This window comes from Pseudopipra pipra, chromosome 15, assembly GCF_036250125.1.
Source record: "Pseudopipra pipra isolate bDixPip1 chromosome 15, bDixPip1.hap1, whole genome shotgun sequence".
NCBI classification, from domain to species: domain Eukaryota; kingdom Metazoa; phylum Chordata; class Aves; order Passeriformes; family Pipridae; genus Pseudopipra; species Pseudopipra pipra.
The window spans coordinates 9,243,422-9,269,769 of record NC_087563.1 but is presented as its reverse complement, the minus strand read 5'-3'; the positions used below and the strand labels follow the sequence as shown (position 1 = coordinate 9,269,769).

General features: G+C 51.1%; 1 protein-coding gene across 4 annotated transcripts in view; it reads right to left on the bottom strand.

Annotated features, from left to right (window-relative positions):
• SH3PXD2B (SH3 and PX domains 2B) overlaps positions 1-24,302 on the bottom strand; it is a 69,242-nt gene extending 44,940 nt beyond the window's left edge. For 3 of the 4 annotated variants that reach the window (XM_064671756.1, XM_064671757.1, XM_064671758.1), the window contains exons 1-2: positions 24,126-24,284; positions 12,574-12,654 (exon numbers count right to left, since the gene is read on the bottom strand). In XM_064671756.1, the coding sequence (XP_064527826.1) occupies positions 12,574-12,654; positions 24,126-24,197 (153 nt within the window). In that variant the 5' untranslated portion in view covers positions 24,198-24,284. Of the gene's footprint in view, positions 1-12,573; positions 12,655-24,125 lie in introns of all 4 variants that reach the window. The other variant, XM_064671755.1, reaches the window with a different exon arrangement.
• Between the last annotated feature and the right edge of the window lie 2,046 nt (positions 24,303-26,348).

Sequence of the window (26,348 nt, the reverse complement as noted above, 5' to 3'; positions counted from 1 at the left end):
CAGCAACAGAGCATTAACACCCTCAAAGCACCAACCCTGCATCCATGATTCACCACATTGACCCAGCTGTGGGAAGTGACTCCTGCCGGCAGATGTGCTTGGGAACAGAACAGGAATACCCGGGGGTGATGCCGGTCTGCGCCGCTTCCTCTTCCCCATCCCATCCATGGGAACATCCCTCCAGCACATCTGGGGCTGTGTCACACAGGAAGTACCCCTGGAAGGAGCATGGGAGCAGGGAAGAGCTGGCACAGCCCAGTGCCAAAGACCACAGAACCACCACCACAACTGTCGCCGGCGCTGTCAATGCTGCAGGGAAGGCTGCACAGGCAATCTGTGTTCACCCACATCCTCCTCTCTAGCATCCCAAAGCAGACATGCTCGGAAGAGCAGGAAGTCATAAGATTTAGTTTCTGTTGTGGAAATGGAAACAACAGTGGAGAAAAGCCAACACATTTGCCCTATTTCACGTGTTGAGCAGCCGGGGCGGAGCAGGGGGCAGGGCTGTGCTCACATACTCCAACCAGAGTTAGTGTCACACCTGGCATGGTGCTTCACACCAACTGCCAACCCCAGTCAATTGTTTCAGCAATGGGTCACAGAGCAGCTCCATGCACATACCACCCCACTCCGAGCTGCACGCTTGCCAGAACCTCAGGATGACCTGCCCCAGCTCCTCCCCCAAATAGCTCATAATCTGATTTCTGTTTGACCCCTCCCTTCACAAAAACCTTCCCCACTCAAGATGAGGGGAAGCAGAGCAGTGCACATTCCTTCTCCGAAATTAATGCAAAATCTTCAATCTGTGGCAGGCCCGAACATGATGAGACAAAGGAGGAGGCAGCATCTGAGCTACAGGTAGGGCTGCAAAACTACAGGCCAGCCCCTTGGGAGAGCACTGTTGGTCAGCAACACCAGCCTCGTGACCCTCTTCTTGCATCAGACTTCTTGCTAACCCTCTATTTTCCCTGTTGTTCCTTCCCTAAACACAAACCCCGTTTTCCAAATGAACACAGTCAGCAGAAAAGCCAATATGGAGAGTTTTTGTCTCCACACAAGGGAGGATTTCATTCCACTTGGGCTCATGGTGGTGTCATCGAGAGCAGCTCCACAGCAGCTGGGACCATTACACAAGTGGAAAAAGAGGTCCTGCAGCTCCCTGAGGCATAACTGCTCAAAACCAGGGTCTCCATATGAAGATAGATACACCTTAGTCCTCAGCATGACCATGCTCATTTGTGCCCTCTCCCAGCTGTCAATAAAACTCTCTGTCTAGCAGAGACAGGAGCTGATGGAGCTCTGGAGCCCTGAAGCCTCACAGATCAGTCCAGCTCCTCTGTGAACCCACCAGCATCCCCACCACACCTGCACTACCCGTCCTTGTATTCCTTCATTTCCAGAAAGGGTGGGATTGAAAGACGCCAAGCTCAGAAATGCCCAAGAACTCCAGCTTGGGCAGGAAGCCTCTGCAAATAGTGCATTCCCACTGTGGGGAAGTGCTGGGGCAGGAGCTGGGCACTGCCACCACCCACATGACAGCAGGACAGGACTGGGAGCACTTCTGGGTTCAGACAGTCCCTTCCAGAAGGCCAGAGCTCACCAAGAAACTCCACTTATTGCAAACCCAGACTGCTAAGCGCTGTCTGGTGGAGGAGACCGGCGCCCACGGCTTACAGAGGAGTTAATGCACTTACCAGGGAGGGTTGAGCAGTGCCAAGCAGCTGGGGAATGGGGAGCCCTGCAGGGAGCCCTCGGGACTGCATAAAGCACATGCAGCACAACTCCAGGGGAAATGCCATCCTAACCCAGGATTTTCGCCCTCTGCCAGGGCCCAGAGCCAGCAAACACAGAGGCACCATGGAGGAACCCCAGCAGCAGGCAAAGTGCAGCAACCCTGCTGCTTTCTGTGCATTTAAACACAAGAATGCAGAGTTCACACAAAATTCAGCCCAAACTGTCTACCTGAACTGCACCTGCCTTTTTAGGATACAACCAGGACCAAGCAATGCCAAGGTTTTCCAGCACAAAACCACTAAGGAGCATGAGCCCTGGCAGCACCTTTGAGAGCTCTTCTCAAAGTGTCATCTCACCACAGAGACACAAAGAGAGAAATTGTGGAAAACCTCTGGCCAAATGCACTGACTGGCAAAAAACCACCCCAGTTTTGGGGCTTAAAGCAGCCACCTGTTGGCACATGGAAAGCAGTTGACCCCTGAATGGAAAACTTGGAGCTCCTGGGAACTTTCCAAGGGGACTTTTTTATTTCCTGGAGCGAGGAGGAGAACTGGAAAATGCTGATTTGCCAAGAAGAAAATCACCAGATGAGTATCCATTACAATCAATGTTTCAATTTGAAACACTAAAACCTAACTGCTAATATTAAAAGGCTTTTTTTAAATGTTTTAAGTGACTCATCAAGGGGAAAGCCTTTTAAAGAAAATTAATAGTGAAAAACCAAGAGAACTTTAGCCTGCAGCACAAGACAGGGACAGGTCTCACCTCCATCCTCCTCCTCATTCCTGGCTCTCCAGGAGCCACTTCAAGCTTGTAGAGCTGTTTTTCTACCAACCTGGGGAGAGGGATCAGTCCCAGAAGGGTCTCAAACCTCTTTGCATCCAAACCACTCGCTGAGGGAGGTATTTCTCAAAGTCTGCTACAACAAAATATCCTCTTCCTCTCCAAAAAGGTCAAGTACCAGACCATGGTTGATGCTAAATGATCAGCTTGCAGAGGAAAATGGGAGTGCAAGGAATTCTCCATAAGGTGCACAACAGCACCTTTTGTATTGAAAAATACCTGCTTTGGCTAAGGTAATATGGTATCAGCACTGAAAAATGACATACAAATGAAAGCTGCTTCTTGCCCAAACCCTAAATGTTCTGTCAAAGGCAGTATTAAAACAATAAATTCACCTCCCTTAATTATACCTCCCAAATCTCCAAGATCTAATTTCCACACTGCCAGGTAAAGACAGCCATAAACATCATTTATAATTCACTACTCAGTGACTCACCCCTACTGCAAAGGCCTCGAGATATGGTACCAGTAAGGCAGAAAGGTTCAGGGAAGGGGAATTATGACAGGGAAAATGCTGGCTGTCCTACTGCCCCCAGAGACCATTTTCCCCATAGGTTACTGCTCACACTGCAATCCCAGGTAACAACAGAACACAGAAGTTACAACAGAAGAGAGTGTAGAGCAGCACCCCATATCCCAGGGATGTGTGGGAGCCACAAGGCAATGGGAAGATGAGCAGAAGTGGTGCCACGAATACAACAGCACTGCAACACCCCCGTGGCAGTGGAGGAGCAAAGCCTCAGCCACTGGCAGGAAAACCATGGAGTCAGCATGGCACCACAGAGTGGACAGGCTGGCTGCCAGAGCCCTGCTGCATCCACCCACTGGCATCAGGTCACGTTTTTCCCTCTCCAGTTTCTGGCTAACAAGGTCCCCCTCCCTGCTGCCTGGAAGCCCTGAGTCACGGAGGAAGGGCAGATCCTGCACACCCAGCCTTGCTCACCCACATGGCCTCCACCAGTCCAGCCAATGGAGCAGCCTCTGCAGCTGGCACAGACCTGCCTTCCTCGTCCCTGCCACAGGGTGCCTGCCACACACCCAGGAAAATTCTGTGCTGGATCCCGGTGATGGGAATCTGGAGACAGACAAGCCTCGGGGCAGAGAGCGTGTAGGAGAAGGGCAAAAAACATGCAGGAAAGTAAGAAAAAAGGAGCATCACTTGGATGGAGCAGAGTGCTGGGAAGGGCGAGGAAGTGGTTAAATCCTTCACTTGTGCCCAGGCCCATCAGGACCCCAGGAGATCACTGCAGAGGTTCACACCTTGCTTTGCCAGGGGACTCCAAGACTGCAAGACATCCTCCAGCAAAAGCACTTCCAACAGGCAGTGCTGGAGCAGTGATTTACAGCACTGTGGTAGACCTGTGACAGCCTGATGTAATCCACTGAAAGGCATGGAAAAGAGTGAGAAATCAGGACTGCAGAAAAACACGTTGTCTCTTCAGCTTTATCACCTTCCTCTACAAGGACAGGCCCAGAACCACCATCTCCCAGCTCTTATTTCCATCTTCCACTCACCATAAAACTGCTTCCACTTTTTGATGCCCATGATACGTGGGTGGTGCACGCTACTGTCTGTACTATATCATATAGATTTAGCAAAATAAACAGGTCCTAACCATTTTACTAAAAATCCACTACTCTGAGATGCAGCACTCCTTTACACTGATTTACTGCTATCCATCCTCAGCTTCTCCCCAGGCAGCATCAATCAGCTTGAAAGTGGTTCATTTTGGATCCAGGGCTGCTGCCACATGATATAAATTGCAGGTCTTTCCACCAGAAAAGTGGGCTGTGTTAGATTGATTAAAAGCAGGCGGAGACACTGGGTCTTGCATCAGCCCAGACCCACAAAACCTCACCAAAAACCCCAGTCACAGACAGGCACCTGCAGCAGGGCCCTGGGCACCTCCCCAGAGACAGACCCTGTGGGCAGTGAGGAGGAGAGGGACCACCATCCCTCCTGGGATCCTACTCAGCCCTCCCAGGAATGAGGCAGCTGAATTTCCAGAGTTTTTTCAATAAGTAGCTGGGGAGTGGAAGGGCATCAGCTCACCCCTGACTCAGGGAGAGGGGTGTAACCCCTCGCCTCACGTTACACCACAACCTTGAAACATTACATTATCGAAAGACTCACCAAATAAAACAACACTGGATTGTCAGCAAGAGACCATAGCTCCATCCCCAAGGGATGGAACTTTTATCCTCCCCATCTCTCATCCTGCAATGCTTCTCCTGAGATGTACTTCCCCTGGGGCTCGGAAGCAAAGGCTGTGAATGCTGTCTCCTCCAGCTGCTCTGCCAAGTTTCCAGAGGGAAGGAGACCAGGGGTGCCAACAGGGATGAATGAACAGAGAACAGGCTCAGGAGCCATCGGTCCATCATGGCAGCGCCAGGTGACGTGTCTGGGAACAAGGGACAATCTGATGGGAGCAGGCGGAGATGGGCTCAAAGTGGGAGTGCGTGGAGCTGCACGCTTGGAGAAAAAGGGAAGGGCAATCACCTTGGAATAAACCAAGAGCCACTGAGTGCTGTTCTCAGCAGCTGCTCAAGAAAGGCTTTAGCTACGAGAACTGAAAATTATTTCTCCTGCAGACGCGCACGCCCCAGGTGTACTCTGGCCTGGGAACCCTCCACCAGCACCGACACTCAGGGAGGACAAGCTGCTGATTCCCAGGGGCAGGCACAGCTTTCGGCAGCCCTGCTCTCCCGCCAGGCATGGAATTCAAAGCGAGTCAGGGTGCCAGCCCGAGCCAATTATAACTCAGTGACCTGCCTCGGCACTAGCACGCACGGGAACACGCCGACTCCTGCTGCCAAATGCTGGAAAGCTATAAATGGGAGACATTTGGAAAGAGAAAACATTGAGGAGCCAACATTTAACTAGGCTGAAGTGCATTGGCCTGTACATGTTCTTTGTGGAGGGAGAGAGGAGGAGAACGATGAAGATCTTAGATGCACTGCTGGAAAAATACTGGTGGTTTCTTATACAGACAGAGGTATTCCTTATTTAATGGAAAGTGTTTCTCCTTCTCTTGAGTCCCATTATGGGAATTCACTATTTCTACACTTCTGCTGTGGTGTTTAGGCTGCTGGCTCTCAGTGCAGTCTGGGCACAGAGGAAAAAGCAGTTGCTAGTGCTTTGTAGCAGAAACCTCACCATAGGAAGCTGTGGGTTTTTTCTTGTCCTTGGTCACGCAAGGGCCTGTCTTTTGTGATCCAGCTGCCTAAGAGTGAGATCCTGGTGATTTATTTTTGTGGCGGGGTGAAACCACAGAGTACATTGCACACGCAACTGCACAGAATTCTGCTGAACTCCACAAACCCCGGAGAAAAAAGAAATCCCCAGAGTGTTGAAATAAGATTCCTGTTACGAAATAGCTATTGAAAGAGCCCTGTTTACAATCCCTGGACACAAAAAGGCATCCATCTCCTGAAGCCACAGCCTGGCAGAGCTGCCTTAGGGCTTTTCCTTCAAAGAGGCCGCCCAGACCAGGCAGCACCCAGGAAAAGGGTGAAATCCAAGGAGTTCCTTGGCTGGTGTTCCCACCTGAAGGAGCCTTGTGCTGTTTGGGACACATTATTCAGCACGCCTGCCCCTTGTTTTCCACATCTGAATTAAGATAACACACACTTCACCTCTGTGAACTGTGTGCCCTGCCAGAAGCCCAGGTTAAAGAGCAGATGAGGAGGAGGAGGAGAAGGTGAAGCACAGGCAGAGGAAAGCAAGCACAGGGCTCACAGCACTGGAAGAAATGCAAGAGGTTCATTTTCATTTTTCAAGAGTCCAACAGCCTGAAACAAGCTGATGAGAACAATTCATCTTTTTGTGCCAGCTACAGTCATCTGAGCCAATTTTAATGTGTTGTTTTATTTAAAAACAGTCTGAATCACTAAGATACAGACTTTCCCCCCCCTCCCTGCCTTTGCCTGGCGCCTCACACAACAGGTGAGGAACCCCCTCCAGAAGGCCTAATCTGTCTTCCACATCGAGACAGCAGGCACAGACCATTGCCTTTTGCCAATTTTCTCACAGAAGTAGGCACCACTTCAACAGACAATTTATTTTTTGGTGTTACACAGAAAGCTGTTGGCCTGAGGGCTGCATGACTGTCCAAGATGACATGGTTCCAGGTGGGTCAAAGCTGAAAGCTTCCAGCTAAGAACCTGAAGGATTTGTTAAACATATGGACAATTTGGGAAACACACTCAATGCACAGGCAGACTGGAGTGGGAGAGAGAGCCAGAGTAAATTTTAATGTTGCTTAAAATCCTCAGTTTTTCTGTCCCTGAATCATGCTGCAAGCGCCCTTACTCCAGCCTATGTCAAGTGTCCAACCCTGGGCTCAAAATTAAACCTCTGTGCAGAGAAGCAGCCACAGAGCATTGCCTGCTCCTACAGCCTTCAGCTGGGACAAGGACTGAAGGAAATGTTTCTGACTGCAAGGGGAAAAGCCCTGGGGTAACCTGCCCCCAAGAAGAGCACCCCTGAAACATGACAGGATGGAAAACAAGGCAGGAATGGAAAGAGCCAGGCTGGTCAAGAAGTCATAAGTCATATGAGGAGCGGCTGAGGGAGCTGGGGATGTTCAGCTCACTCAATAAAGGAGGTTCAGGGGAGACCTCACTCTCTACAGCTGCCTGAAAGGAGGCTGTAGCCAGGTGGGGGCTGAGCTCTGCTACCAACCAGCCAGTGACAGGACAAGAGGAATTGGATTCAAGCTGTGCCAGGGGAAGTTAAGGTTGGACATCAGGAAGAATTCCTTCATGGAAAGGGTTGTTGGGCATTGGAAGGGGCTGCCCAGGGATGTGGTGGAGTCCCCGTTGCTGGAGGTGTTCAAGGAACGACTGGACGTGGCACTCAGTGCTCTGGTCTGGTTGACAAGGTGGGGATCAGTCACAGGTTGGACTTGATGGTCTTGGAGGTCTTTTCCAACCTCAATGATTCTGAGAAGGTGGCTGCAGCTGAAACGCAGAGATGACAAGGACATGGCAAGGCTCCTGCCCAGGGATGGCACAGGGGACTGGTAATATCAGGAAAGGTATAAAAGGGTTAGGTTTGGATGTAAGGATGTTTTAGGAGGGTATCAAGACACCAGCGGCTCTTGGTCACATGAATACTTGAAATGACTACCATCGTGGCTGATGAGCTCATAATTACAGAGTGGGGAAAAAATGTTTCTTTTTGGGGGTTTCCATAAAAAAACACAAAAGACAAGCCAGAATCTGTTCTCTAACCAACAGAATCCTTCCAAGAAACTTGTTAACCTCCTGCTGAGTGATGCATCCAACGTGATCCAATGGAGCCCTGCAGTCACTGTACAGCTCTTCCCCTGCCAGCACGGCTGGAAGCATCTCTCAGGCACACCAGACCCTGGTCCTTTATCTCTGTCCACCAGAGAAGCCACTCAGATGTCTGATCGCCAACTTCCATGCCAGCAAACACTCCCAGCATACCTGCCAGCCCCAATTAGTGTCCTGGATACAACTGGCATCCTTGCAAGCATCAATCTTACTGCCTTTATTTCTTAGGAACAGCATCCATCTGCTCCCAATAGCTCACATCTGGCATAGTGAGTGTTATTCAAGAGCCTCAATCCTATTTGAAGGAAATTATTCCTCCAGCCAAGAGATTCACGCAGAACTGAGTTTGGTGTTTGCAGATACAAATTTACTACAAATCATACAGTTACAGGCAGTTGCAAGCTTTAGAATTACAATTTTATCTTTCTTAATCCCTAAAAAGTTGCCCTCACGTAAATTGCCACATGATGGAAAACACTTACGGAGAAAACAAGGAGGAGAGGCAGAAGGAACCTGAGGACAGAGGATCTACACAGGAAAAATGCTCCTGAGCACTGCCCAGGTCACTGAGAGCTTTCTTCTGCAATGAGTAGTGTGGGAGATAGAGTTGATCCTTGGTTTCATCATTCTTTTCCCAATTTCACCACCTGATATGGTACACTGAGCCTCCCTGGGGTGACCCCAGAGCAGAAAAGGGCACAATTCCCAAGGGATGAGAGCCACCACCTCATCTGCTTAAAACACTGGCCTGGGACTAGGAGGAAGCAGCAGCTTGTACCTTGTGCTGGGATACAAGAGATCAGTTGGGGAAGAAGTGTTGGTCACCAGCCCTTAAAGAGAAGGTGACAACCTCCTGCGTGACAGTGAATGGCCCTTGGTGTGGTCAGTGGAATGGAAATAGGTAATTAGGCAGAAAGAGGATGTTTTGCCAGCCTTGGAAGGGAAATGCAGGGTGGTGCTTGGAAAGGCTGCTGCAGCAGTGAGATGTAAACCTGGAGAGAGAGCCAGGTTTGGGCTTGGGCACCAAAGGGAAGAGCTCTGCAAATCCACAGTACTTGGGCCAAACCTTGAATGCTCCCAGCTGGTAACAGCACAGCCTTTGGGGCATTGCTGCGACCAGCAAGGTGGCTTTAGACATTCCCCATTTCAGCAGGGGGAACACAACTGGTCTGACATCTCTGCATCCAGACAGATGCAGGAAGGATTTTTTCACGGGAAGGGTTGTCAGGCATTGGAATGGGCTGCCCAGGGAGTCAGAAGTCACCGTTCCCTGAAGGTGTTCAAGGAACAACTGGACGTGGCACTCAGTGCTCTGGTCTGGTTGACAAGGTGATGATCGGTCAAATGTTGGACTCGATCTTGGAGGTCTTTTCCAAACTAAAATGATTCCATGGAGTCAGAGATCAGTAAACTCCAGGCTTCACTCCTGTTTTGGCTCAGCAGACGGTTTGTTTTGAGTGTCATTCCTGCCTGGCTGGGGAGGGAAGGACACTGCCCTCCGGCTGCAGTGGGAGCCGGCGAGGCTGTCAGTATTAAGTGTGCACGTGTTTTACTTGGCCCTACTCCTAAAATAATTGTTTGGCCACAATGGAAGGTGACAAGCAAATCAGCTGTGGCCCCACAGGGAATATCAGGAGAAAATCCCCAACCACTCACACATCTGTGGCTGTGCTGCTCTGAACTGCAGCATCACATCAGCCCAGGGTCAGCCCCCGCCAGCCCTCACTCCTGTCCCACCAAGTTCTCCTTTTGGATCAAATGGCTTCCGTCTCACTGACAAGGAAGAGTCACTGAGAGCAAAAGAGGGTGCACCAACCTTCACCCGAATGTGGCCAGAGCTGCTCTTGAAAAAACAAAACCCTGCTCAGCTTCTGACAGGAGCATGAAAAGCTCAGCCAGAATCACTGGGAACACTGATATTAAATTAACAAATATCTCTACCCAAACATGCATGTACTGCAATTGCTCAAGGCTGTAAGGATGAATAAATTTGGATGGATTTTCACTGGATAACATGAAAGACAGATTCTTGACACAGAAATCACCTGCGACTCAAGTTTCCAATTCTTCCTCCAACGCACCAAAAGATCATCAGACCTGGACCCGGGAAAAATATTTTCCTCTCTTACTGTTTTCAGAAGCAGCTGAACCATTTTAGTCAATCAGGGTTTTCTGTGGGGGTTTTGGGGATTTTTTTCCTTTTAATAACCAGAGGCACGAATAATTTCCAGCATGGAAAATTTCTGCCTAAAGAGCTAAAACTGGCATAGAATCATCCAACAGTCACACAATAAAGCCCTCCAGCAATGGCAACAGTCAGTGCTACCAAGCCTACCTAGAGCATTTTTTTCCACTGTGCTAGGAGGATCTGTTTCACTCCTCGCCTTTCAATCCAATTTCCACTGTACTGCACCACAAGTTTAAAATAAGGACACCAGGAAGCATGTGTGATAAGGGGGAAGGAAGGGAAAACCCACAGATTCTTTCATTCTTTCAACAGAGCCGAAAAGGAGTGGTTACTTTTTATTTTTTAAGAAAAAGCTGCAGGGAACCGGGAAGGGGGGAGATGTTTGCCTTAAACTTTCCCATCTGCACAATTATATATATATATATATATATATGTACCTCTGACTCTAAAGGTGCTCCAGGGTATTTTGCAGAGCCAGTTTGAGGCTCTGACTCCAGACAGCCTCCAGTGATGACACTTTCCATTTAGGAGCGTGCACAGATCCAGCCAAGATGGAAGGGGATGGAGACAGGAAGAATGGCCACTATTCCCTACATTCCTTCCTCACGAGGAGCAAGGCAGCCCAGGGAAACAACACGGCGGGAGGCACTATTTTATTGAATAAACCCCAAAAGATTGTGCCCTCCTTGCAGCAAACAACGGAATGAGCTTGGCCACCACCTTGGAGCACCAGTGAAGATAAGATGCTGTGGAGAAGGAAGCGCGAGTTCCATTTCCTTCCAGCCCTGGCTGCTGCCCAACAGCTGTTCCCTGTTTATTTACTTTAATATTTCCTTGGTTACACAAGCAGCTGCACACAGCTTAACCCCTGCCTGCACCAGAAGCTGCCCATGCCACCCTACCTGGCCTTGCCCAGCAAGATGGTGCAGGGCAGCACCACAGGGCAGGGGATGGACACCCAGGGTCTTGCCAAAGCTGGGCTCTCACTGGACCGTGGCCTCTACATGGTCAGATCCACAGCTCTGCAGAGAGTGCCCTGTTGGGCAGGGGACAGGGCACCACTGACGTGAGCAGCATCTCACACAATCCCAGGCTCCACAGGCTGACCTAAAGCCAGGCTGAACCTGGGAAAGCCATCTGGATTCCCAGGGGCTTGCTTTGCTGGGCAGGCTGTAATTTTAGCAGTGTCTGGATGCAGCGACTTCAGGAAAGACATCCTCATTCCCAGGCAAGCACTGCACCCTTTGAAATACAACCTATAGCAATGCTCAGCCTCATGTGAGTAGGATGCTGGAGGCAGAAGATGCCCAGCTCCTCTCCTAGTCCCACACACAGCCCAGGAGGGTCATGCCAGTGGCCCTTCTGGCAGCTGCTGCCTCTCCATAGATCACTTCATGCATTTTCTTTTCTCCTCTGCACAGAGCCTGTTCCAGCAGCTCAGTCTGTGTTTTGGCTCATAAAGCTCAGCCAGACCCCTTGGCTCATCTCCACCAAGGAGGGGGTGGAAAACACCCTTTGCCTGCTCACCCAGAACACTGGCTTCGGTTTTCTGCAACCCAGCCTGTCCCAACTGCCTTTCCAGCCTCCTCCCTCCCAGCTCCATTTTCCTCCTGGCTCCTCCCTGCACCAGGAGGTAAATGAATCATAGAATGGCCTGGGTTGGAAGGGACCTTACAGATCTTTTAGTTCCAACCCCCTATGCTGTGGACCGGGGCACCTCCCAGTAGACCAGGTTGCTCAGAGCTCCATCCAACCTGGCTCTAAACACTTCCAGGGATGGGGCAGCCACAACTTCTCTGGGCAACCTGTGCAAGTGCCTCACCACCTTTACAGGGAAGAATTTTTTCCTAATATCTAGTCTAAACTACTCTCTGTCAGTTTGAAGCCATTCCCCCTTGTCCTGCCACTACATGCTCTTGTAAAAAGTCCCTCTCCATCTGTCTTTAGGCTCCCTTCAGGTACTAAAGCAGATGTTGCCAGCTGCCCTCTGGGCTGGCATTGGCCCTCCCCAGAATGTCAGTGGGACACCAACCCAGGGAATTGGCACTTTTCAGCAGCAGCCCTGGTTTGCTGTGACAGCTGCTGGGAAAGGCATGGTATGAGCTCCACAGGAAAGGAATTTGGGCCTAACTTTAACAAAATCCTCCCCCAAAGCAAACAGAAAGTCCCCAATAAAACCCCCACCAATTGCACAGATTTTTGCTGCAGAAACTCAAACACACAGAAGCAGCCCTGGGCACACTTAGCCCAGAAACTGACAACAGAACATTAAAGCTGGGACTTGCAAAAGACCCAGGATGTTCTCACTGATGTGCAAGAGGCACTGGAGCGAAGAGTCTATCCAGTTTTTGAGGTTGCTTTTTTCTTGCTTTCTCAAGGATGCCCAAAATTGTGGTTAGGTTGCCTCAAATCAAAGCATTTACTGGTAGATCACAGCATAAGGCAGAAACCACACAGCTCAACAGACTTTCCTAAGTTAAAACCCCAAGAACTGGATAAATTCTTACCTGCAGGTCGAAGAACTTGCTGTACCGTCGGTATATGACCTCTGTGGATCCATTGGACCAGGTGACCTTGATGATGTACACCTGTAGGGAACAGAGGAAGGAATCAGAGAGGAGTGACTCAACAACCCACACCACAACCCAAACGCTGCTAAAGCTGCCAGCACAGCCCCCAAGGCTGGGTGTCAACCAGGGAGTTCACAGGAGCCCTTAAAGTCATTTCAGAGATACCAGAACATACATAAGTTTCAATTGTTAAGCTCCACTGCTGTAACTGAACTGTTTACTAAATGCTTATGGTTGTGAACTGAGATAGCTCCCCAGCCCTAAATAAGGGCACACACCAAACATGAAAGGGCACCTCCATGTAAAAACACAGTTTAAGTCCCTCCAGACACATTATGAGTTAATAACTGAGCTTTGCCATCCCATCTACAGCTGCAGCATCAAGTTTGATGTCAAGATCCCAGAGCAGCCCCCACACCAGCCTGGCTCCTGGGGCTGGGGTTTGCAAGAGCTCAAGCCCCCAAAGTTTGAAACTCCGTCTGTTCTGCCATAAGCAGCTCTGAGGTTCTGGGTTCTTTCTGGGGTGCAAACTACCCTCCTGATCCTTAAAATGATATACAATCAATCCTCGTAATTGCAGGTTATTCACAGACGATATGACCAGGCTTTTACTGGTGACAAATGCAAAACAAAAAACCAAAACCCAGCCCATTTCATCATTTGTTCTTCTATGAAAGACAACAAGGAAATAGAAGAATGAGACAACGCCTTATCTAATGTCCTCACTTGTTGTTCACAGAAATCAAAGATAACCCTTGATGAGGTGCCAGTGTAACACTCAAGTGATGCAAATCTCAAATTTATAACAGATTGACTGAGCAGAATGAGGGCACAGTCATTTTTTTCTCCTAACTCATGTCCTCATTTCCACCAGAAATTCAAGTATCGACTCACTGTAACAGGAACAAAACATTAAAAAGCCCAGGTGAAGGGACCTGCTAGAACTTCAGCTAACACAATAAGGCATGAAGGCTCTTAGAATGCTGATGCTTTGGTATTTAAAACAGAATCCCTCAAGAGTTTCACAAGTTTTCCCACTGAAATGCCCATTTTTCCAGATTCCAGAATGTGACCAACATCCCAGCCCAATATCGAAACTCAAAAACCAGGAGATCACATGGATAACACAACACTCAACCATTTGAGCTCATCAAACCTACTCAAATGCTGTACTAAAACTCTAACCAAAACCTCACTCTGCTGCTCAGAGGGCTGACTCAGCATGACCCACTGAGGTGAGGAGACTCCTGAGGAATGTCAAACTCTTCCCAGTGGAATCACTTCCAAATTAAGATAGAAAATGAGGCAGAAAGATGAAGCAAGTTCTTATTGCTAAAATAAAGAACTTCCCTACTTTCAACCCAGCAATTCAACATCCACTTTTGTTAAACCAGATGATGAGTCCAAACACAGCTGTGAGCTGGCTGGGTGTCACAGCACCAGTAACCTCTCCCAGACAAAATCTGAATCTCTTTCATTCACAAACTCTTTGTTCTGAGCCAAAAGACCTGCGCTTTCTACACATTAACACAAGGAAGACAGAAAGCTCCTGCAAGACAACATCTGTGCCAGCTGTGGAGACCCGGATAGACCACGTTCTGCTATGAGGGAGGCACCACAGCATCAGCAAACTAAGCGTTAACTTGATGCTAAGTAAGCGTCCAAGCTGCCTTTGCCCTCACCCCAGGCCTTGCCGGCAGGCCAGCATGAGCTCATTTGGGTTGGAAGCTCAGCTGATATCCCAGCTCTCTTACCAGTCTACAGCACTTCATGGGGTTATATCACCGCTGGCTGCCTGCCTGGAGAAAGCCTTCCACTGGGGCAGCAGGAAGAGCCAACTTTTCTTCATTGTTTATTCCTATCCTGCCTTTATTTGGAGTCAACAGCTTATTAGACTGGGATTTTAATCAGGATGTGGATTTACTCAAGCCAAAATGTATTCAGAGCTCTTAAGGGTAATAAAGCCATGAGATTTGAGGGCACACCACACTTTATTGTACCCTTTGCTACTGAGGGAAGTAATACTTCTCCTACGCACTGAGCTCACTCCTATTTTGCTGAAATGCACATCTCCCAGGAGTCAGGGTTACATTTTCTTGCACATCCCATTTGAACAGCAGAAAGGTCTCCAGGGGTATCTCCTCACCTACTTATGGAAAGCAGAAAAGATGGGGAAGCCCACAGGAATGGGACCTCCACAGTATCTACAAAATCACTGCCTCAGTAAAGCTGGGAATATCCCTTGTCCTTCCAACGGTTCCATCCAAGGGATTCTGTTGACCAGAACCATCACAGATCTTGGTCTCTGCCAATACCTAATCCAGTCTGTGCTGTCCTAGGGATAAAAAAAGACACCAGAAAACACAGCTCAGGTGCTCTCCTCAACTAACAACGAGAGTGCAGATTTGGAAAGGTATGAACAGTGCCCTGGGCCACCCAGCAATGGTTTCCAGAGGGACTGGAGATGATGAGGCAGAGGGCTCACACAAGCACCTACACATCGCTTTCTCAGATGCTTTTGGAAGACACTTGCAACAATCAAGACAGTTTTGAAAACATTGCACTTGGTCTAAAGTTTTCCCTCCTGGCCTGGCACTGCACCACGTCCTGCCAGGAACAGCCACCATGAAGTAGCAGCCCAAAAAATCCAAATTTTGTACTGAGAGGAGCCACCCCTTCAGCTGCTCCCTCAACCCCCAGTCCTGGAGAGGCTGCTCTGAGGACAGGCTTTTCTCAGCCTGGCTGTGTGGGTGAGAGCATGTGGAAACAGTTATTTCATGGGTCTTCTCCAGCTCCGATTTCTACGGTCCTTCAAAGAAATAACACAGAGAAACCACCAGCAGGCCTTTTCCGTGGAAAGAGCGAGGGGATCTCCCAGGGCTGCAGCTGGCACTGCCTCTGGGACATTAACCCATAGGGAGCACTGCTGGGAATGGGGGGGCTGCCACTTGGATCCCTCTCCAACATTTCCTCGCAGACTGGGGAGAGCCAAGCAGATGGCGAGGAGGCAGCGGGCGGGCGGGCGGATCCAGGAAGGGGGCTCTGCAACCCCATCCCGTGGGATGGGCCCCTGGCCAAAACCAACAGGCAGAGCTATCTAAATATTTACAGCCTTTTCCAGGCCAGCAGCAGGGTCTGCACCAGGGAAGGGAACTAGCTGACTTGGTGAAACTTAGAAACCATCACCTCCTCTCCCTCCCTCTGGAAAGGACACCCTGCCCTGCCCCCCCTCCCAACCCTGAAAGCCTTCATCCCTCCTTTCCAGCCTCCATCACTGCACATGTGTCACGCCAAACTGTGCAGCAAGGGCTGATGCCTGAAGGCAGTGGGTCAAGTTGAGCTTTGGAAGAGGCAGAAACCACCAGGATTGAACCCTCCTCAGCTTCACTTCAGTCATGGGTTGGGAGGAATAGCTGAAATTCATGTCGGCGGTCCCAAAATCCTAGAGGTGCAGCTCACGGCATTTGTCCGCCTAGACCAAGGCCAGAGGAGAGGTACAGAGCTTTCAGGGCCACTCAAACACACTCAAAATCCTGCTTTCAGGTTTAAAGGAGCCACACACAGGCCCTCCATCTCCCATCACTCATCTCCCAGTCTCCAGCTTCCCTGCCCTTGCACCATGAAACTACGGTTCCATCACAGCATGTTATGGAGGCATTCCTGGCAGGACAACCTTGTCAGAACCTCAGCAAAGGCCAAAGCAAAGAAGCAAGGCCTGCCCTCCAATCCTGGGGCCACAGGGACAATTCTGGAGGTGCAGGTGGATCTTGTTTAATGCCAGATGAAAGGAGCATTTCACACAAACACCAAAAGCTCTCCATGCTCCCATCCCTTGGAGGGCAGAAATGGAAGAGATCCTTCAAAGAAAATGGAAACTTGCAGATTCAAAGGCGGAATTATGACAAACTCCATGGGCATTTGGCTCCCAAACTCCCTGGGATCTCCAAACTCCCTAAATTACAAGTAACTGGTCACACGCCAACTGCTTAAAAATTACCAGTTGAGAAGTGTAACATCAGGACCAGCACTGCCCAAGATTCTCCTTGGTCACATTAGAAACCAAGTGCCCTAAATGGAAACATAACATAGAAAAAGGCCCAGGGAATCTTGCAGTCCACCCAGTGGACACCATGAGCTCGGTCCTCCCTGGCATGACCCAGCATCTGTCACTGCTCTCCCCTCCCCAGCACCTCTGGAGAGGCAGCTCAGAGGGAGAACAGGACAGTGGAAAATGGGACTGAAAACCCTCAGAAGGGAACTGTCAAAAAATGACAGTTTGCTAAAATAAATGCAAATGGCACCTGGCCAACCGTAACAGAGCTGTCAAAGGGAGCTGCCAGTCAGCTTGGATGGCAGCAAGGGCTCTGCAGCCCTGGGGGAAACACACCAGCAACTCACAGCAGGAGAAAGCTGGAGGGAGATCCTCCTGGGCAGGATGGCAGCCCAGGCAGGGAGCAAGCTCCAGTGCTGGGCATCACCAGAAGAGCAGGGAGGCTGCAGGAGCCAGCTCAGATCCACATCCAGAGCAGTCAGAGTCACGGGGACCAGAGCGCGGAACAGAGGGGAAGACAAGCCAGTGCAAATCATCTCTATCTGAAAGGGCAGCCAGAGACTTAATTATTTTTTTTCTTTTCCTCTTGAAGAAACAAAGTAGCATAAGCCATGGGAGCAACCAAACACCAGAAATATTTTTCCAGGGACTGCTGAAGAGCATCGGTGTTGCAGACAGCAGTGGCTCCTGGTGACTTCCACTGCTCAAAGGGACCGAGAACTCCAGAGCCCTTCACAAGCCCTTGGTCTTGCACCTTCCCCAGGAGGCACGTCCCATACAACAACGTGCGTAGAGAGAGGAGATGATTCAAGCGGGTGACTTGAGGCAACAGAATTAAGAACAGACACTGAAAAAAAAAAACAAACCAGAAACAGTTTCCCGTTCTTGAAACGCGAGGCTGTGTGACCTCTTAGAAGAGATCTGGGCTCCTTGCATAAACACACCATGGACAAGCTGGGAAGCAGCCTGGACTGCTTAAGTCTGAGTAGGAAGAAGGCAGAATGAAGCTACAGGAAAACCTAGACCTACATTTTCAGCCTATCTCCTTCCACAGGAGCAGTTTTCCTAAGTTTTGCATGGAGACTTGCAAGGCATCCTGGCTGGGGATGGGCACCCATAAAGCCCACAGGTGAAGCTTTGGGAGGGGGCAGCTGCTGGCTGGCCTGGGAACTCTCTGCCTGGCACAGCTGAACCAGGCAGTAAGCCCAGCCCAAACTCAGCACCATCCAGCTATGCCAGTTCAAGCCCAAGAGCAGCACAGCCATAACAACAGCAGCTCCCCTGGCATGGCACAGCCCTCCCTGTGTGGCTCTGCAAAAACCCCACAGCTTCTCCAGCATCCCTGTGCCCAGAGCTCCCACACACCGACACCCTATTGTTCCCACACTGGAGGCACGTGGACAATGCCAGAGTGGAAAGCAACACCACTGTCACTTGGAAAGACACCTCCACAGGGATGCAGGCACACGCAGCTCTGCCCGATGGGCACCAGTGTAGGTCCCCAACCTCCAGCAGAGCTCCTACAGCAGAGCCAGACATAACAGCCTCCAGTGGAGGCAGAGCTGTCTGCAGAGCTGTTTCCAAAGGGTTGGAGCCTGTGTGGTCTCGGGTCCAGGGAGACTGTACAATAAACCTCTCTGTGGAAAACTCCACATATTTAAAGCATCTCTCGCCAGCGAAGGGGAAAAGCATCAGTCAAAAGCATCAGTCTTTCTATTCCACTCATGCTAACTCCGACCCTGAAACACAGGGAAGTGGTGTGAGAGCCTCGCACCCTCCCTTCAGCCACCACATGAGAAAGGAGTGCCGAGAAATCCAAAGGGGCAGAGAAACCAAAGCAGCTGAGGGACCACAGCTGAGCCAAACCAGAGCGGGTTTAATATAGAAAAGGGAGTGGGAAATTGTAAGAGGAAAAGAAAAAAAAGGAAGGAGGTGGCTAGAAACAAAGAAAGTTCTTGGCATCAAGCTGCTGTGCTTGGCCTCTCTCCATCAGCCTTTGCTGCTTCAGGCGTGTGGAGCTGGGGAAGGGGCTCTTGTGCCATGGGATGCCAAAGCTTGGAGCGGGAGAGCTGACCCCTAGCTCCGTCCCCAGACAACTTGTCACCCCCTCACTCCTGCTTTGTGCACAGAGAGAACTGGGAGAAGGGTCATGCTGGCTCAGACAGCACTGGGAAAGGCACGGAGAAGGTATTCCAGCAGCAACTGCAGGTTATCAGGGATGCTGCTGTGGTCCCTCTAGCAAAGGAGACAGGCAGAAGCAACAAGTCAGAGCTACAGGGAGCTGGGCAACAGGGCTGCAGGCAGCATCAAGACAGGCATATCCTCCCCACCACAGCATATTCCCCAAGCCAGCCTGCCCAGATATCGGGACTACAAAGCAGCCACCTCCCCTCGCTCCGATTCATCCCTTTGACCGTACCCTCTTCCCACTCTACTGTTGTACAGTTTACCAGGGCACAGCACTGCCTGAGCACACCAGCCAACGCTGCTGGGATGACACAAGGCTATGCCAAGCACAGGAACCCCAAGGGCAACCCACTGAGCCCTGCTCAGACCTCTCAGTCACACCACATATGCACCCGCTCGTTTGCTCTGAGTCACACTGAAGGTCAAACATATGGATTCTTTTGTTTCCTATTTCCCACTGCTACATGAAACGGCCGGAAGACAGGGATACCCTCCAAAGCAAAGCTGTGAGGGATCAAGGTCACCAGAGCTCTGAGCAGGCAGAGGCAGTGGATGGCCCCCAGTGCTGAAGTTCACTGCTGGAATTGAGGATGAGCATCAGCTTTCCACACAGAGCTGCACCCGCCTCAGTGGCCGTGTGACAGGCAGGATTTGGCCCTTCCACTGAACTGCGACATTCAAGGTTCTCAGCAGCCTTGACTGACATGATTAGGGAAGAAAAACAAAGCAGAATTTGCATTTGAGTGCTGGTTTTCATCCACAAGGCTAACGGGGCTCCCTTAAACCCCAACTCTATTGAGAGGTGAGGTGGCAAGGACTGTTGGCTCTGTAATGCTGGATGATGCATGAGGACAGGTCAAAATTTCTACCAGCTACAGGCTCCAAATGCCCTGTGGCCTGCCTGGAGTGGGAGAGCATTAACCAGCCAGCAGGAAATGGGATGAGACATGGCAGAACCACAGGATATAACAGCAAAACATCACTAAGGATGCTGAGACAGCCCTCAAACTTCTAGAGGCCACCAATACTCAGACTCCAGCTTCCTGGGCTCACTCTTGCTTCATACATTTGCTCTCTTTCATTCCTAGTTTGGTTAACGGCTCCTGCATAGATTTCACACTATTCATTGTAACCTCCTGCTTCCTAGATCTAAATGTACCCAGTTCCTTTGGTTCCCCACAGGACATTCCCACCATACCAAGAGCATGGTCACCCTTCCCAGAGAGCACAGCACAGGGGGAGTCATCCCCTGATGCCCTTTTTAAGCCACACGATCAGTATGATTCACAACGGCAGAAATAACGCAAGGTGACACTGTGCCAGGTCCCCACAGAACTCTGCTCCAGCCAGGCAAGCCAGGACCAGAGGACCATGACACACAGTCCATGGGACACAGGTTTGTCAGAAGGCACCTTCTGTTCTATACATATAAGGCACTGAAGAACCACTGAATGTGTAGATTGGCAGATCTCCTGCCTCACTTGCCCATTCAAATGCTCTTCCCTGAACACTCCATAATCAATTCCAGATAAGCAGTTGGGTTGGGTTGGACAACCCATGAAACCACAAACGGCCTCACCACTACAAGGAACAGGAACACAGAAGACACCTACCACCACGTCACAAATTCCACATCAAATATATAATATATATACTTTTTGAATGTAGTTTTCCCCTCAAACAGGTTTTAAAATATTTATAGATGCTATCAACCAGATTCCAACATGCACTGTTAATTACTTTTGCAAGGCAGCTGCCACAAATGAGGTGTTCACCTTGTTTAAAGTTTGCCATCTTGTAAACTGAGCTTGCAAAATAAAACTATGCTGCTCACTGTTTAAGTTTCCCTTTTCAAAGCAATATGTGTGTGCAAGGAGGCTGGGAATGGAAGTCCTGCAAGACCATAGTCCAGGTTTCCCAATAAACTAACACAACCTAAAGCATGCTGCTCTCTCTTTCCTGTCAAACATATACATATAATTTTGCTTTGTGCTCTAGAACAACCACTTAAAACTATATGAACTATGGAAATGTTCTTGGTGGGCAGGATGTAGAAATGAAGATGTGATTCAACAGCTCTGCTATTAACACATAGAACAACACAGACATTGCAGCTGCATGAAAACGAAACATCCTGAAGCTTGCCCAAGGGAAAGAAAACAACCAAAATCTGGATTTAGTAGGGAAAAGCTTTATTTTAGGGCTTCTACTAGAGAATAACAAACACAATACTATAAAAAGATTCTACGTGAAGTCCTTTAAAGGAAAATTTAGTCTGTTTCGACTATGCCTTTGTTTTGGGTCTTTTCTGAATAAACATTCATTTATCAGAGACTTGGCCAGACCATAGAAATGGCAGTCTGCTATTCTGTCACTCAGAATGATTATTTTTAAACTTTACTCTTGGACTTGGCCTTTTCAGATTTGCAATATAGCCCCAGAGCCCTTGCCAGCAGTGTTCCTGAGGGGCAAAAGCTGTGATCACTTAATATATGATTATATGGAAAATGTTACTGCAGGGTGACCCTCCAGCCACTGCCTGAAGGACGGAGTCCCCTTCTTCACTCGGACGATGGGCTGCCTCTACCCAGAGCATCCTGCAACAAACACCTGCACAAGGATCATTTCTTGCTGCCCCTTCCAGGTACTGCCCATGAAAAAAAGCCTAAAGACACAAGTGGCACAAATGCAGTTTGAGGGCACAGGGCTGTGTTTGGGTTCCCAGCTGAACCCTGACACAGCTCATTGCACATTCAAGCTGGTATCCAGCTACTCAAACCCCGCCCTGGACCTTGCTGCATCCTGGCCCAGCCCAAGCCCCGCAGTTTGGTGGAATATTGTGCCTCCTGTTGTGCAAAATAGAACAAGTTTTTGTCTCAGGCAACACAATTCTTTTTGCATCAATTATCGAGGTGAAAGGCAAACCACACTAGCCTGAATAGACCCAGCCTCTCCTACAGCCCTCCCCATCACAGCCATCAATAAGGACTTTGAAACACTGCTTTGATCTCTCTTTTCTGGGAAAGTGGAATTCACAACTTTCTGCTGTGGCCTCACTACAAGCAACACAACTGCACCTTTGTCCAGCAAAGAAAAGCCCTCGTCGATACAGAGAGGAGCCCGAGCAGTGCAGGTCAGTCACTGCTCAGGCTAGCACAGAAGCAACAGGAGGAAAAGCCAGCATGGTCCTCCAGCCTCTCCAGGGACAGTGAGCACTGCCTCAGGGGATGGAGCAGAGCACATCTATGCTCAATAAGAAGAAGCCAGAGAGCAAAGGTTTAACACAGACACTTTGTGGTTGACTCGGATTTGCAGTGTGCCAGCAAACACAGCCTAAAGATGACTCAGCCGTGATTTGCTGCCCCTCCTTTCCCTCTTTGCAGGAGGAGGAAAAAAAAAAAAGGTTTTGGTTTCATATAATTAACTGGTTTTGTGAATGTGTCTGGTTCCTATCGATTCCTCAAACAAGGCGAGTGCTCCCATTCACTCCAGCGCTGCGCCGGGAGGCAGCTGCCTGCAAGCTGCTGGCCCCTCCCTGGGCTCAGCCCTGCTGTGAGCCACGCTGGCTCATGCTGCTGGATTTTGGTCCAAGACGAGTACAGGGAAAGGTTAGAGGCAGAGGACACAGCTGAGGAGGGAGCGGAGGCCGAATGGCCGGACTGCACAGCTGGCTGTCATGAGCTGCACACAGCCGCCTTCGCCCACCACCCCAGCAGCTTCTGCTCCAGTGTCCCCACCCAGCTGCCCCACCATACAGCTCCCTTCTCAGAAAACATTTCTGTCCCAGTTTTCCAGCCTCACAGGGATTATTTGTGCTATGCCCAACTCCACCTGACTCACACTGCGGGTGGAGAGTGAGCAGGGACAGTACACAAAACAAATTGTGTCCAGCACTTGGGGTGCATGTCCCAAATGTGGGGACACTGCCCTGGAGGGGTGCAGAGAGACTCCAGGCCTAGCAAGGGTACAAGAGGGTCTAAAGGGAAAGCAGAGGAGCAGCTGCAGGCGATCCCGTTTGAGCCCTGTTCCGGGACCTGACAGCGATGCAACAGATCCGCCAAGACAAACAGAAGCATACGCAGCTCACAAACCTCCTCACGTACATGCTCCTCCAGATCGGGTGCCTAACACAGCCACAATGAGTAAGGCTGGGATGGACAGAGCAGGAAAAGGGGCACATCTGGAGCTGGGGCCAGATAAAGCTACAGGCAGGGCAGGAGAGGAAGAAGGGGTGATAAGGGGTTGAGGCAGCAGCAGCCACACTACATCCCCAAATGCAAAGAGGGGGTAACAGCCCCCTTTACTCTCCCCTCCTAGAGGTGACCTGCCCTCAGCTTTCCTCCAGCTGTTGCTCATTGACACAAACCAGCTGAGGAGAGCTTGAGAAGCCCCTGATCTCCCAAAAACTTTGAGACCCCGGCTCTTCTGACGCAACACACTCCAGTCAGAGTGAACACCACATCTGCACAACCAAAATGCACCATGAACAGCGTGTCACTGGGTCACCCTGGTCTAGGGCAAATGGGGCAGAAAGAACATTTTGGTCTTTGTTTTACGGTTGTTGCCAGGATTCACCCACAGCTCTCCACGGATGCCTGGAAACACACCAAAGTTTAAATAATAAAAAAAAAGAAAACCACTTTCAAAAACAGACAAACCCACAGCACTTTGGAAGATGCCCTGGAGCACGCAGGAAGGCGCTGCCTGGGCAGCTCACGCAGCAGGGGTGCAGGGGACACGAGGGATCCCTCACAGGGATAGAGCATTTCCAGGACGCAGAATGCAGGAGCCAGGTGGTCCTTCGCCCCAGGACTGCGCGGCCAACAGGTCCCATGCCCCCTCTGCCAAGCGCTGCTCCCGCACCGAAGCGGAGGCGCTCGGCGGCGGTGCCCGGAGCCGCCTCCTCGGTGCGCGGTGCCCCGGGAGCGCCTCCAGCGACCCCCGCCCGAAGCCCCCGGGAGTCCCCCGGCGGGTCCCGCGCAGGGTCGGCACCGGCGCTGCCCCGGGAGCGGGGTCTGGGGGGAAGAGGCGGCACATCCCCACGCTGGCGGGGGACACCGACTGACCCGCACGGGAGACGCCGGGGTGGGAGCGGCAGACCCGGCAGCGCTGCCGCCCTCCTCCTCCTCCTCCTTCCTCCCTTCCCGGAGCTCCGTGCGGGAGCGGGGCCGCCCGCGGGCCGGCAGCGCCCGGCCTTTGTTTGCCCAGGGCCGGGCTCGGCGGAGCGGGCGCCCGGAGCCGCGCCACTCACATAGTGCTTGTTGGGGATGCGCCGCTTCTGCACGTCCAGCACCTTCACCTCCGCGATGCTCCGCCTGGGCATGCCGCTGCTCGGCCCCTCGCAGCCCGCGGGAGCGGCGGAGGCGCGGGGGAGGCACTGGCGCTCGCAGCCGGGACCGGAGCCTGCAGCGCCGAGCCGAGCCCAGCCGAGCCCCGCCGCGCCGCCCGCTGCCGGGGGCGGGAGGCGGCCCCGGCCCGCCCCGGCCTATCCCGGCCGGCGGGGCGGCCCCACCGCCGCCCGCTTAAAGGGGCTGCCGGCAGCGCCCGCCCCGCGCGTCTCCGCCGGCAGGGACCGTCCAGCCCCGCGGTGCCCCCGCTCCGTCTCGGAGCCCAGCGGTGCCGGAGCGCACAGTGCTGTCCCTCGCGGGGACGTGGTTGGAGGGGCTGGAGGGGTCCGGTCTTGCCCCGCTTGCCTGTGCGTGCGCTCCATCACCAGCTCTTGTTTCTTCACCGCGCTCGTGTCCCATCACAGCGGCCCCCAAGGTGGCTCCGGCTTGGCTACCAATAACCACAACCCTAAAGGATCCAGGCAATGAGCAGGAAGAAGTCTGTCTTGGCTTTTGGTGTGGTCAAATCAGCAGAACTGCCTTGCCCAGGACAACCCACATACCTGCATAGAGAGACTACTTGCAAGAGCATGTAGTGACAGGACAAGGGGGGATGGCTTCAAGCTGACAGAGAGTAGGCTGAGATTAGCTATTAGGAAGAAAGTCTTGACTGTGAGGGTGGTGAGGCCCTGGCACAGGTTGCCCAGAGAAGTTGTAAATGGCCCATCTTTGGAAGTGTTAAAGGCCGGGTTAGATGGCTTGGAGTAACCTGTTTTAGTGGAAGGTGTCCCTGCCCATGGCAGAGGGATTGGAACTAGATAATCTTTAAGGTCCCTTCCAGCTCAAACCATCCTGTGGTTCTACCCCGGGAGTCAGGAGCTGAGCCACCACATCCACCTCTCCTCCCAGGCAGCTCACCCCTCCTGACATGCTCCGTGCCCAGCTCTGTCCTTGGGCCAGCAAAGGAGACAAGGCAGTGACCAGACGCTTCTCTGCATCAGCACTACCCCCGGCCCCCGTTTTCCCAGTGGCTCCTCAACACGTGGCATAACCACAGCTCTCTTCCCTGTTGGGCTTTTAATTACATTATAAAGTTACTCAAGGCTTACACTGGCAGGTCATTAGTTTTCATATGAATTTAATTTAATCATAAACAACTCATCCCACTCCTTAGCGGCTCCTTAAATGTGGCTCTTTTTAAACACTATTAACTTTGCTACAACCACCCTAGAGAATTAATGGAGGTGCAGGCAGGTTGCCAGTGCTTTATTGCCCCTCCCAAAGGGCTCATCTTCATCCTGCTCCCCCTCAGCAAAGCCCTAGCCCACGGTGCCCCTGCAGGGCTGGCTGCAGGAAGGTTGCTAGGCTGCCTGAAGGGGACATCATGCCACTGATGACCTCCCTAGTGCTTCCTGGTGTGAAGACTCAGGGCTGGTTTACATGTGGACCAGCTGCACATTGCTCCCATCCTTGTCTCAGTCATCACTCCTCAGTCAGACATGTGGTGAAGGTAGGCAGGCAGGAGGCCATAGATAGGACCTGTAGAGTCCTCCCTTCCTTCTCCTCTCAGGAAAGCCCTGACATTCAGGAGGGGTGCTGAGGCTAATCAACAACCTGGAATAGCACCAACAGGCAGCAGAACTGCAGCTTCTGACCTTGTGTGGACTGCCCAGGCTGGAGCAGAGAGAGTTATACTCGTTTTAAAAGCCCTGAAAAATGCAGAGGTCCTCCAAAGGATGGTGAGGAAAACATCCAAAGCAGCTATGTCTCAGGCTGGTAAGAGAAGGAGTGCACACTGAGATGTGGAACATCAGAGGCAGCAGATTGAGAGAGGAATGAAACAGTTACTGGTCTTCACGTGCTAAAAGGATAAACTAAGTCACAGAAGTACTTAAACATCTGCATGGCCTTTCCCAGCACTGTGACCTGTGAAGGGACTCCATTGCTCCTGGGCCCCAACAGCACCAGGCAGCGGCTGCAGCCTGACAGCTAATGAGCACCCAGGAACAAGCAGAGACAGCCACAGCTAATGCTGAAAAATGGCTCCTGTGTTTAATTAACAAGTCTGATGAGAGCTGTTGAGATGAGTGCAGAGTGGCTTTGCATGCTGACCAGATCACCTCCCAAGGGAGGCACACTGGGAAGCG